Below are 13,757 nucleotides of genomic sequence, written 5' to 3' on the forward strand. Positions count from 1 at the left end.
TAACCATTATCACCGACCATCTCCCCCACCGTAGCACACAATAGTTGGCCCCGAAACCCTAAACCCACCTAAAACAACCCAGAAAATCACCAGTTTTCTGGGTTGTTTATAACCCTAAACGAGTTATTTCAGGTGGGTTTTAGGGTTTAAAGGGCCGCGCAAGAAAGGGAGGGTGTTTTCTTTAGGGAGGGGGGTTGTTTCGGCGAGCGATGTGGTTATTTAAGGGAGGGGGGTTGTTTCGGCGAGTGGTGTGGTATTTTTGGAGGGTTGTTGCGGCTGAGATCGGAGGAGGGAAAGGGAGGAGGTGGGATGTTGAGGCTGAGCTCGGAGGAGGGAAAAGGAGGAGGTGGGCTTGCCGGCGCCGGAGAAATGTTTGGGCACCGACAGTCGGCACGGGGAGAGGGAAGGGTGTAATCCCCATATTTTTAAATATATTATAAATGAAATTATATATTATTTATAATATTTATTTGTATTTTTCCGGAATTTAATTTCAAAAGTTTCAAATTATTTTGGGTGGAAAATTATTTTTATTACAATATGATTTTTATGGACCATCATTCTATAATTTATGTCCAACAAACAAACCTAACCCACTTTACTTACTTAATTGGCCCATTAATTTTTGAGGCCCAATTTTACTACTTACCCTACACCACTCTCTCTCCTATAAATACCATATACATCCCCAAATTTTTCCCCACACAAAAAGGTTAGTGTTTTCTTTTCCCTTTAATTTTTTTTCTTTCCTTTCTTTTATTTTTCTTTTTCCTTTTTCTTTCTTTTCTTTTTCTTTTTTTTTCTTTTCCTTTCTTTCTTACGTGAGTTTTCACTCACCATGCCGCCCCCCACCGACTGCCACCTACTGCCACCACCGCCGGTCTCCGGTCGCCGGTCACCGCCCACCACCACCGGCGATCCACCAAGCAGCCCACCGTGGCCCACTCCCTTTTCCTCCTCCTTTGTTTTTTTTTTTTTTTAGTTTTGCTTAGAATTGATTTAATTGTTTTGGGTTTTGATTTTATTGTTTGAAATTAGTTTTATTAGTATGAAAAATTATATTTTGGGTGTTTAAATTGATATTTTCAGATTATTGATGTTGGTATAATTTTTCAGATTTTGTAATTATGAAACCTAGGGTTTTAATTTGTTTAAATTGGGATTTTAGGGTTCTTATGACTAATTAAATTGGGGCTTTTGTTCATATTTCATTTCTATTGATTAATTAAGCATAAAAACATGTTTTGAATGAAGTTTTAAGAACTTTTAATCAAATTTATATTGCTGGAAATTTGTTTAAGTTTAATTTGTGATTATTGGTTGTTTTCTAGGAGGTGATTATTCCTTAGGAGACTTCTAAGTGATTAAAAGTGACACAAAGGATTGTTTATACAAGTACATACATGTCTACTTCGTTGTAAGTAGTATCATGTTTAGGTACCAAAGAAAAGAACTTAGTTTCATGATTAGAGAACACTTGGATGAAAATTGTTTGGTTATAATTTAATTAATTCATGTGCTAATGTTTATGAGACATGTTTTGGTGAATTGATTATGTTTGTATGGAATTATGGGTGCAAACATGTTGAATTATATTCGATTAATTGTTTGTATGGAATATTGATACAAGCATATTTTTATTGGATTGGTTTGTTAACCACATTTGGATTATTAAAGGATTGGAATTGAATGGTTTAAGTGGAATGAATTTAATAATTGTTCCACAAAGTTTTTATTTATTTTATTTATTAATCAAGCATGACTTGTTAGTATGATGAGTAAAAGTGGATTAAGTCGAAATGGCTAGGTGGGTTGACTATGTTCAACAATTTGGATAATTTGGAAGTTTTATAAAATTAAAGGTCAATTTGTGATGTGATCACCTTTGTCCTAAATAAGATTAAAAGTAAATTGATGTATGATTTTTATATATGGTCTATTGGACTGAGTCGGCTATTAATTAAAATTGTAATCACGTAAAGTGAAACATGGATGAGCAATAAAACTCTAGAAAGCGTGCACTTCTAGAGTATTGACAATTATGGGTTGGGGTATACGGTGGTAGCCCGTGGCTTTCCGAGGCTTGTTTGATCAACATGTCCTCTTTTCTTTTGGTATTTACATTTTATTTTATAATGAAAGTTAGATGGGATCCTAGACTAACTTTGTGAGAATGGAGTCGCGCCCATTCTTGCATTGCGCTAAAATTTTATTTTTAAATGGTCATTTGGGACCAAAATGATTTGGTAGATTGGACAACCTCGTCTATTGCTTACTCCAAATTAAATTAATTATATTAAATATAAAGAGTCAAGTGTTTGTAATTGATTAGCAAGTATGTTGAGTCGATTGAATTGTTTAAGTGTGGAGTCTTGACTAATTAATATGTGTTATATGTTTATTTATTTTAATTAATTGAGCATGATAGGTTTTGTGCGTTGTAGCTTGTATGTACTCAGCTTTGCTGATTGCGTGTTTTTGTGTGTTTTCTTTTAGTCATGGCCTTTGCCTTTCAATGACCCTGTGATGATCCAATTATTACACTTGTATTATTGGGGAGCAGTATTGCACAGATTAGCTTGATGATGTGAAGTTCGGTGATTTAACATACGCATTGTCAAGGGATTGGTGTGAGTGAGAGTATTCGTTCTTTGTGTTGAACTTATTTATGTTTTAGTACTTTAATTATGTTTTGGGACTTTGATTATTGGTTTGGATTTAATAAGGGCCTTTATGGTTCCAATTTGTAAGCTTTGACTTATTGGGTTTCTAAATTATATTATTTTAATATTTAAGTTGGATTTCCGCTGTAATACTTTGATAAAGCCTTAACGTTTTAACACGTGGCGATAACATGCCAATGGTTCTCCTCTATTTTTATTTAAAGTAAGTGGTTTGGAAAAGGGAGAATTATTGGGGTGTTACAAAGGGTGGCTAACAGGGAGGGGGTAGGTGGTTGTTGCTGTTTATTTTTTTTTATTATTTTTTTGTTTTTTTTATATAGTTTATACTTTTTTTAATAGATTAAATTATCAAATAATTAGATAAGAGGCCCCACTAACGGAAAATTTAACGGAAGTTGGACGGATGTACCACAACCTATATTATGTGACTTTGATGTGTACCAAAATAAAAATAAATTTTAAACGCATACGAAAATTCAATTAGGGTCATTTTCAAGTTACCAAAATTCAAAATTTCCCTTTTTTTTATTCAATTTGTTTTAGTTACATTTTTTAACGGACAAATTGTTATTGTAGATAAATTTCACAAGCATTAATTAACTTGAAAATAAAAGATTTGAATAAAAAAACTATTAGTGGATTAATTTTGAACTTTAATTTATTTTTCATAAGTGTTAGTGGATTTATATCATTACTAATCCATAGTTAAAAAATCATTAATCCACAGTCAAACATTTCAGTTCAATTCAGCTCCTATATGTTATGTTTAGTTCCAAGCTGTTTAGTTTAGTTGTTTTCTAATTAATCGGAGGACCTGTTCCATTCAACTTAATTTAAGTTCAGTTCAGTTCAGCTCCAATCAGTTCAGTTTAGTTTAGTTCAGTTCAATTCAGCTCCAATCAGTTCAGTTCAGTTCAGTTCAATTCTTTTGCTAATTTATTTGTTTAATATGATTTAGCTAATGGTATTGTTAATGACAATTTAGTTTAGACATGCCTTTAAGCCAATCTTTTCAAGTTCATCTTTATGTTTAGTGATATTGCTAATGATAATTAAAGCTAAATTCCATAATTTTTAGTGTATATTACAATAACAACAACGACAACGATAGCAGCAACAGCAAAACAACAACAACAACAACAACAACAACAGCAACAACAACAACAACAACAGCAGCAGCAACAATAGTAACGGAAACAACAACAACAACGGCAGTAGTAGCAACAATAATAGTAGCAGTAGCAACAACAACATCAACAGCAACAACATCATCATCATCAACAACAACAACAACAATAACAACAAAAACAAAAACAACAACAACAACAATAATCATTGACATAACAACAACAACAACAACAACAATAATCATCGGTATAATGTTTTTCGCGACAGCTTTGTTGATATTTTTTTCGGTCCGGGATTTCTGTGAGAAAGGAGGTTAACGTTGGGTTGACTAGAGGCAACAATGGGGCTCTTCGACCTACATAAGTGTTGCTTTATTCTTGGGTTAGAGGCCTTCATGTGTGTGTTGACTTGACAGGATCTTTTCCTTTGACACAATCATGGTCGTCTGACTTTATTCCTGGTCGTGTTATGTTGATTTCTACTCAGCGAAAACGGGACAAGTATGGGGTACGTTACAGAGCTTTTTGTTATGGTTTTCTTCCCTTCTCCTTTTCTTCTTTAAGGGAACTAGAAAAGGATGATGTTGCTTTGTTGAAGCGGGTTTAGGCATTTACAAGGACTTAGAGAATTTAGGTGCTCGTGCAGCTGCTCACATCTTTAGCAGGATGGGGTTTGCTATATCTAGAGTAGTGGGGGCCCAGATTGTATCTCGGCTCCCCACTAATTTCTTGTAAATTGATTGACTTTGTAGGTTTTTGTGAATAATAATAATAATAATAATAATAATAATAATAATAATAATAATAATAATAATAATAATAATAATAATAATAATAATAATAATAATAATAATAATAATAATAATAATAATAATAATTTCACTAGGACTCAGGATATTGGTGCTCGTGTAGCTGCTCACATCTTCAATAGGATCGGTTTCGCTATAGCTTAAGGGGTGGGCAAGGTAGGATTCCACGTCAATTTTTGGTGTTTTGGGCAGATTTTCCGACGCGATCAGGTACTCGGTGGTTATACATTCAAGTCAGGCGGTTTTGAGGTGCTTTGGTGCAGTTTCCAGGTGGAATTATGGTGGTTTTGGGGTTATTTGGTGCAGTCTTCACAGGCGTTTTTAAAACGTTTTATTGGTGGTTTTTAGACCTTTTTGCGATTATTTTCCAGCGACGGTCTGTCATGTCATTTTGGCTTCGCTTTTTTAGTAGTTTTTAGGCAATTTGGGGTTGTGTGCGTGACTGTTTTCAGGCGAGTATCGGGCTGTTTTCAAGCGGTTACCTGGTAGTTTTTTTTTTTTTGCGGAACTTTTCTGGTCAAATTTTCAAGCAGTTTTTGAGGCCCGTGTTCTGTTCAGTTTCTTGTGGTTCAGCAGCGTAATTTCGGGCAGCAGTGAGGGTGCGTTTTTCTGGTTGTTTCTGGGCTATTTTGGTCAATTTTTCAGGCGGCTTTTAGGTGCATTTTTTGGTGGCTTTAAGGTGCAATTCTGCTCTGTTTTCAAGCGTGGTTCTATTCTGTTTTTGGGTGCGTTTTTGGTGCGGTTTCAGGCGAATTTTGGTCAGTTGGTGTAGTTTTCAAGCGATGGTTTTTGTGCAGTTTAGGGGTAATTTTTGGTGTAGTTTTGGGTGAAGTTTGAGTGTTTTTTGTGCTAGTTTTTTTGTGTGCAGTTTTGGTGTGGTTTTGGTGCAATTTTAGGGTAATTTTTGGTGTTGTTTTCGGTGCAGTTTGGGTGTGTTTTCGGTACTGCTTTTTGGTGTAGTGTTGGTGTGATCTTCTCGTGGCAAGTTAAGGTGGGTGTTATGCCTCCTATTATTCCGTTCCATTGCCCGTTTGTGGGTCTTAATGGGTGTTGTGATGGACGGGGTAATGCGCGAGATTTGATGTGACACTCTTTTTCTTCTAATTTGGCTATATTCTTAGAGGCGGAGTCAATCTTTCGTCGTATTGGAATTTGGCTTTGTGGGGAGTGTTTCAAGACACATACTCTTCGTATGAAGTGTCAGCATGGTCCTGATGATTTTGTGGCCCCTCTTGATTCTAGGGATGGTGTTGTGAATTTGGTTCTTTATGGTTTTCCAAGACCGTAGGGTCCTTCTTCGGTGGCATCTGATCTTATTCCTGGTGTGTCAGGTGAGCCTCATTTTGCTTTTGATGTTGCTTTTCTTGATAGTCTGCTATCTAAGCGGTTTAGTTTGGTTAAATCTATTCCTCCTAAGTGTCGATTAGGTTTTTCTCATGTTTTCAAAGGGGCCCTTAATAAGTTGATTTGCCAGCCTGATGACATCTCTTGTTAGGCTCAATTTCTTGTGTTGCCTCTCTATGTCCTTAAAACCTTTTCTCCGAGGAGTAGTCGACAGTGTTCTTCGAGTGTCAGGCGTCAGCGGCAGGAAGAGAGTATCACTTCTACTATTCGTTCTTTGTGTGAGCCTGGTGGATCTGTGCAACTTATACGCGACACATTGGCTGATGTGTCTCCGCCTTTATTGGATGTTGATGAGGACGTTGATTTGTCTGAGCGTAATATTAAGCAGTGTAAGGGAAAGATTTCTGACGGACATTACACTACTGCGGTTAGGGTTCTTTAGTCTTCTAGTCTTTCCCCTTACAATGATGCTACTCTTGCAGATTTACAAGCTAAGCACCCTTCCTTTCCGGCTCCTATCTTACCGGATATTCCCGTTCATTAGCACCTTATTGCTACTCCTGCTGTTGTTTTGGATCAGATTAGGGGTTTTCCGCAAGGTACATTATGCGGTAGAGACGGCTTGTGTGCTCAACACCTTATGGATTGTTTGAGTGGTGCTGCAGTTGCTATTTCAGATGAGTTGGTGGCCTCTATTACGCAGGTGGTTAATCTTTTTCTCGCTGGGAAATGTCCAACTGAATTGTGTGAATATATTGCTAGTGCTCCTCTTACGCCTCTTGTTAAGCCTGGTGGTGGTATTCGGCCTATTACAGTGGGTACCATTTGAAGGCATCTGGTTTCAAAGTTTGGGGCTGCTTTAATTTGTCCGCGTCTGGGAAGCTATCTAGGAGGCCTTCGGTTTAGTGTCGGGGTGCCGGCGGGTGGTGAGGCTATTCTTCATGTTGTTAATCGTTTGGTTGAGGCTTGTGGTAGTGATATTGTCCTTTCTATGTTGCTGGGGATTTTCAGAATGCTTTTAATTTGGTAGACCGTTCGGCTTTGTTGCGTGAGGTTCGCCTCCGTTATCCAGATCTCTTGTGATGGGTTGAATTTTGTTACTCTACTCCAGCTAGGCTGTTTTACGGGGAGCATACCTTATAGTCATGTTAGGGGGTGCAGCAGGGTGATCGTCTAGGCCCTTTGCCTTTTACGGGGAGCATACCTTATGGTCATGTTAGGGATTCTTTTGATTTATGTTTTCATGCTTGGTATTTAGATGACGACACTATTATTGGTGACACCTTAGTGGTACGAAAGGTTTTGGATTTGATTTTGGTGGGGGTTCCTCGTCTCGGACTCCATGTCAACATTGAGAAAACAGAAGTTTTCTAGCCCTCGGAGGAACCTCGTAGCTGTCTCGTGGGTGTCTTTCCTCCTGATATTGGTCGTCCTGTACATGGCGTTAAGTTGCTGAGTAGTCCTGTCAGTGATGATTCCTCTTTCTATGGTGAGCTTGTTACGCAGACAATGTCGAAGACCATTGTGCTAATGAATGTTTTTGCTAAGCTCGATGATCCCTAATGCGAATTTTTTCTTCTTCGTGTGTGTATTGGGGTTTCGAAATTGTACTTTGCCATGCACACTTGTCCTCCTCGTATTTTTGAAATGGCATAAATTTCTTTAAATGTGGCCCTTTGGGCTTCTTTGGAGCGCATTGTTACTGTTTCGGGGCCTGGTTTTGGTGATTGGAAATGGCAGCTTGCCACCTTACCTTTTGCTTATGATGGTTTGGGTGTCTATTCGGCAGGTGATGTTTGACACTATGCTTTCCTTGCGTCGCGTCTACAGTCTTTTGGTCTTCAGGCTACGCTTCTTAGCAATTCTGGTATTGTTAGTCTAGGACCGGCTTTCGATGGTGCTCTTAGTCTTTTTAACAGGACTGTGGAGACTGACCTAATGAGTAACCCTAGTGAGATCGCTGCCCCCAGACTCATGAAAAAATTGGCATATATATATTTCATGAAGGTCACTCCATTTGCGGATTCCACTCAACAATAATAATAATATGTGTTACTTTATTCATGGTATCATGGTCGTGATGTCTGTGTTGATTTTACAAGGTCCTCTCCTGAAATCCAATTCTAAAATTATTTTTTGAATTAAGTATTTAAAATCATTTATTTGATATTAGAAAGTTATCTATGTATCCTGAAATCTTTTAGAATAAAAGTATTCAAATGATTTTTTTTTTATTTTTTTTATTTATCAAATAGTATTTAACTAAGTGAAAAGGGAAAGGAAACTAAGTCAATCATGTGAGATCGATATTAGAAAAAGTAATTGGAGAAGCGAACAAAGGAAAATAATAGCACAATTTTATTTTTGAAAGAATCCGCCTAATATAATGGTGGAGGTTAAGAAATGCTTAACTGAAAAAAAAATAAAAAAAAAATAAAGAAGGTAAGACTAATTTAGTCACGCATGATAGAAAATCAAATAAGTTTAAATAATGTTTAAACAATTATATAAAATAATAAAGATTCCACTTTTTTCCGTGGAACCTTAGTTTATTAGTGTCATTTATGCTAATATGTGCACCCAATTACATAGTTTATGCTGTACAACGCACCCTTAAAAGGTTGTGCTGCTACACGCACCTTTATCATAGTTGTTGTTGTTGCGGCTAATTTTTCCTAATAATAATAATAATAATAATAATAATAATAATAATAATAATAATAATAATAATAATAATAATGGTTATAATTTTTATACACATTTTTACAATTGAACTCTTTGGTAATAATAATAATTATTTTTCTAATGGTTATAATTTTTATACACATTTTTACAATTGAACTCTTTGGCAAAATGAAAGTATTACGGAGTAGTTGCTAATTTTATAATCGGTTAGTTCTTCTTCTTCTTCTTGCCCATCAAGCTGCTCCATTACCACGGGATTCCTCTTAATTGGTTGTCTTATCTAATCAGTTATATGTTGTTGTACATTGTCCAATGTTGCTTTCCTAATTTCATCGTACATATTATGATCTTCATCATTTTCTTTAGTTTGTTTTTTTTTTTTTTTAACAGCCAAACCATTACAATAGATTAATTTTACATGCATTAATTAACATGAAAATAAAAAAATTTAAACAAAAAAATTATTAGTGGATTAAATTTTAATTTCATTTTGTTTTTCAGAATTATTATTAGTTGATTAATATCATAACTAATGCATAGTCAAAAATCATTAATCCATAAGAAAATATTTCAGTTCAGTTTAGTTTAGCTCCAATCAGTTTAGTTTAGTTCAGTTCAATTCAATTTACTTCAATTCCAATCAGTTTAATTCACTTCAGTTTAGTTGTTTTCAGTAAATCGGAATAGGCCCTTAGCATCCTTTTTGTATCAAAACAGATACAAATAGGCGCTATGCACTAAGAGTTATAAGTTTTAGTAGATAAAGTTCAATTTTTATTGTGCAAGACCTTTATTTAAAGACAAATGAATTTACGGTAATTGCTGGGTAATATGAGGATCGGACTGTATAGACAAGGAACTTCTACTATTAGTTTTCCTAAATTATTTTAGGTTACATAACTTAGTTTCCTCCGCCTAAGTTTTCTAGTTTAATTCATCGGTATGCCGACGATCGGAGTGGGTGGCCCTTCTCCTCGATCGTTGGTGTACCGCCCCCTCTCTAGCTCCACTCTAATGTTGTTCTTCGATTGCCAGCGAAGAGCTATTCGTATTTGGGTCTCAGCGAGGTCCCGCTTTTGAGGTCGAAGTGGGTTCGCTTGGACGGAGAAAAACCTGGTCGCCATTCTTATGACAGTGTTCCTAGCTGTCGTGGCAGTGTCCTCTCCTTAGTTGTGGCTGAGTTAGCCGGGTCTCGTGACATATCACCACCACCGTTCTTAGCCGCTTCTATACGTTGTCTAGGTAGTCTATGTAAGGCTCCCGTTGCTTTGTCTTAGTTGTTTTTTTTTTTCTTATTTTCTTCGGTTTATCAATGGAGTGTCAATCCTTAATAAATGATCTCATGGTCATTCACCTAAATGATGACTATGATGATAGTATTGTTGAATTCACTTCAAATAATTGTTCCCGTAATATCCTTCACCATGTCAAGTTCCTAAAAGAAGAAGGTAATGCCTACTTTAAAAAGGGTAAGGTTATTGATGCGGGAGCAAGGTATGACATAGGTCTAAAATTCCTTTGCTTTGTTTCTCCTAAAAATGGGGAGGACAATAATTTATTTTGGAATCTTGCAATTACTTTGGAATTAAACCTTGCAACTTGTGCTTTTCAAGTGCATGATCATGAACTCTACTCCTTAGTCATTAAGTATGATGGTTGTAATGCAAAAGCTTTCTACAGAAGGGCCTTAGCAGAGGCTAAGCTCTTCCAGGTTGAAGAAGCATATAAGGACCTTAGTAAGGCAGCTAAGGTTAAACCTAAAAATCATGATATTCTCCGGGGATGGGAGAATATCAAGGGGTTACTCCGAGAGATAAGCAACATAAAGAGTGGGATAGATGGAAGTCTAGAAAATTGATGAGGATCGATCTTGGCAAGGTTTCCAAGTTAGAGCTTAAGCAGGCTCATGGAAAGAGGAGTGACATGTCTATCCCCCCCCCCCCCCCCGACCCATCCTACCCACATTAAGAAAGGTAAGATCAGTGAGGTTTCTATTTCGGGGATCGGTAGTGTGTCGATGGGAAATGGTGAATAGAGCGGGCTGACTAATTAACATGACTGTCACTGACCCCGTCATTAAAAGGGAAGTGGAGAGCTAAGTTATTACCAACAACTCCTCCTTCCCATTGGCCTCTGGGAAGGAAGCTTCAAGTTACTACTTACTCTTTTTCCAACAGTAGAAGGACAGACCAATCCCTCAAGATCCCCTACTTGTCTTATTTCAAGCTTCAACAAGGGAAACAATGAGCTTCTTCAACACATCAATCGACTCGTGGATGACCCTACGTGTGAAGAAATCGATTGCCCCGAATAGGCACCCTTCAAAATTCACTAACATGGATAACACAAGTCCAGATGTTGTGTCGATGCCTAGGAAAATGGTATGTTCGGTAGAAAAAAAAGACAGCAACAGGAAAAATCGCAGGAGGAAGAAGAAGAAGGTCCCCCCCCCCCCCCCCCCACTAGATGTTGACCAGTTTGTTGGCACTGGCACTCCTTCCACTATTGATTTTGGAAAATCAGGTGATCACATACACTCAAGCACCACTAACTACAGCAATGCATCCACATGCATCGAGAATAGTAACGAAACACTTATAAACGACTTCCACATTACTTATCCAGGTTAAGTGGAGTCGGTAGGATCTAATAAGGATGATCCCATGGGTTTAGAAGTGGAACTGGAGGAGCCACTCATCCCTACCCCCGTTACCTTCATTTTTAACTCCAACAATTTGAAGAATAGAAGGTTGGGTAGGTTGCATGTGAAGAAAAGGAAGAGGAAGAGGAAGAAGCTAGCTGTTTCTCATCATAGGAATCAGTTTTGCAAGATGAGAAAACGTAAAGGATCAAATCTCGAGTATCTCATGTCTAACATCCATACTGGAATTAGTCAATCTCATTATATCCCTCCCTTAGATGATTTCTGTTTTTACTAACTCTGCGAAGAAGTCTAAGTTTGTTTGTAGTTTTAAATCTTGCGTCGAGTCTGTTGGGAGCTAGCCGCCTTTTACCCGTTGTTAAAAAAAAAAAAAAAAAAAAAAAAAAAAAAAAAAAAAAAAACAGATTAGACATGAAGAGAATATGATATAGCAATGAACAAATTTTAAAATTTTTTAATAGAGCTAATTTTTAATTTAATGGCAATTAAAATAGTAGATTGTTGTCAAGTCAACTTATCAATGAATGATGTGGATTTGACAAATGTACAACCATGGCAATGCTTAAAATTCTAAGTTCGATTTATTTAGAGCATATGAAACGCTACGAAACCACAACAGACTATAAAATAGTAGGAAAGATTTTGTTAATGTTATACTACGTATATAGTTGGACAAACTGCATGCATAAGTTTTTATCTACTTAATTAGCTTTTCTACTCAGTCACGAAGTAAACTCTAAAAATAAAGTAGCCTATGACAGAAGATGAACTAGGGAACTTTATTACTAGTATAGTATACTATTAGTAATTAACATACATGCATGAATCATTCATGAGGTTGGGTAAGGAAATAATGGTCAGCTGAAAGCATATCAGGATCATGCTTTTCAGCTCCATGAATGTTCCTTAGCCAATATTGTGAATGTCCTAGCGAAGCCGAGTTTTCGGGGACGTCATTCAGCACCCAATCTTGTCCTTCGGGGAAGTATATACCGGTACGTGGGTGTGGCACCCAGTCTTTGTTCACCTTCATCACCTCTTTCTCATTGTCACTCTTATTGCTAGACATTATTCCTCCTACTACTGTCTCTTCTTTAAGGTAATATTCCTCGAATCTTTCGATGTTGGTATGTTCCCTTTCGAAGCCTTGATCGTATTCTGCTGCCTGTACGGCAGCAAATCGGCTCATGTAGTGGTGTTGATGACCAGGCTTCCTAGCTTCCCTGCATAGTAATGAAAAGTTTATAATGTATATACGGAAAATATTGTACATATATACGTACAATTTGTATTAATACTCAGTGCTAGAAACTAGAGCATGTTTGTATAGTTTATATGAAAGTAATTTAAACAAAATCTTTTTATTCAAATATAAAGCAAAAGAACCTAGGATTTTGAGAAGAAAGGTTAATTATATAAAAATCAACATTAAAAAAAAATGTTAGATAATATTGTAAAGTTTAACGATATTCATTTACTACCACATTAGCATGTAAATTTGATAAGCTAACCATAACATCGTCCCTTTAAATAGACTTGGAATTAATAGACAAGCCATATTGTAATGGCGTAAATGATAGACAAGTTAATTAGTTGTATACGTACTTATATGCAATATTATGCACCGTAATATAACGAATAGTATAAGCAAGAAACTATCAAATCATTAGATCGATTATTGACTACATACATTCGAAGTTTATGGAAAGAATAGTTTATAGGATCACCTTAGTCGTGTAATGTTCATCAGTGCGACGAGCTTGGTAGTCCTTGACATATCTCAAACAACAAAATTAACGAAGATATAATCTACTAAATAAACTCGATGTTATGCTTATATAGAGAGAAATTTGATGTTTAGTGATCACTGAAAAACGCTTAAGCTATTCTTGATCAGCATACTTAAATTTATAGCACTAGAATAATGAGCTAAGAATATATTCTCTTGCATTCATTAACTGGTGAAGGTTATAGCAAAAAGGTACCTAAATACTTTGTTATATGTATTTTGCCTCGTTTATTATGATGTGAATACTATATACACTGAAGCAAATTTTATTTAGTGGTCTAAAAGCTCATGACATTAATGTTATATGCTGTTTTAAGTTAAAAACTGGACAAAAACCATGGGCCAGTACTTTTGATTATCTTGACTGAGGAAATAAATAAAGTTTTATTACCCCTTTGTGTCGAGTAAGTGAATAATCCGTCACGTATAATTTGATTGAAGGACCTTTTAAGTTATGTCATTCTTTTATTCTATTAATATAGCAATAAAGATGAAATTAGGCATCTCAAAGGTCATTTTATATGCTAAATATTAGTATCTATACTTATTTAAGAGTAAAAATTATAAAAAGTTAATACTATGAAAGTATTTTATGAGACAGATCCAACAAAATCTCATTTGACTATAAGTTGCTTAGTGTATAAATCACATTATATG

At 36.0% G+C, this 13,757-nt stretch overlaps 1 protein-coding gene across 1 annotated transcript; it reads right to left on the reverse strand.

Moving 5' to 3' along the window:
- Window positions 1–11,942: 11,942 nt before the first annotated feature.
- Window positions 11,943–13,221, reverse strand: LOC110716604. The gene is made up of 2 exons (XM_021895235.1): window positions 13,039–13,221; window positions 11,943–12,534 (listed from the first exon to the last, which is right to left on the reverse strand). Exons 1-2 carry the CDS (start codon window positions 13,086–13,088, stop codon window positions 12,138–12,140), a joined length of 447 nt encoding a protein of 148 aa, XP_021750927.1. The 5' UTR covers window positions 13,089–13,221; the 3' UTR covers window positions 11,943–12,137.
- Window positions 13,222–13,757: the final 536 nt, after the last annotated feature.

This window comes from Chenopodium quinoa, unplaced genomic scaffold, assembly GCF_001683475.1.
Source record: "Chenopodium quinoa cultivar QQ74 unplaced genomic scaffold, ASM168347v1, whole genome shotgun sequence".
In the NCBI taxonomy this organism is placed as follows: Eukaryota; Viridiplantae; Streptophyta; class Magnoliopsida; order Caryophyllales; family Amaranthaceae; genus Chenopodium; species Chenopodium quinoa.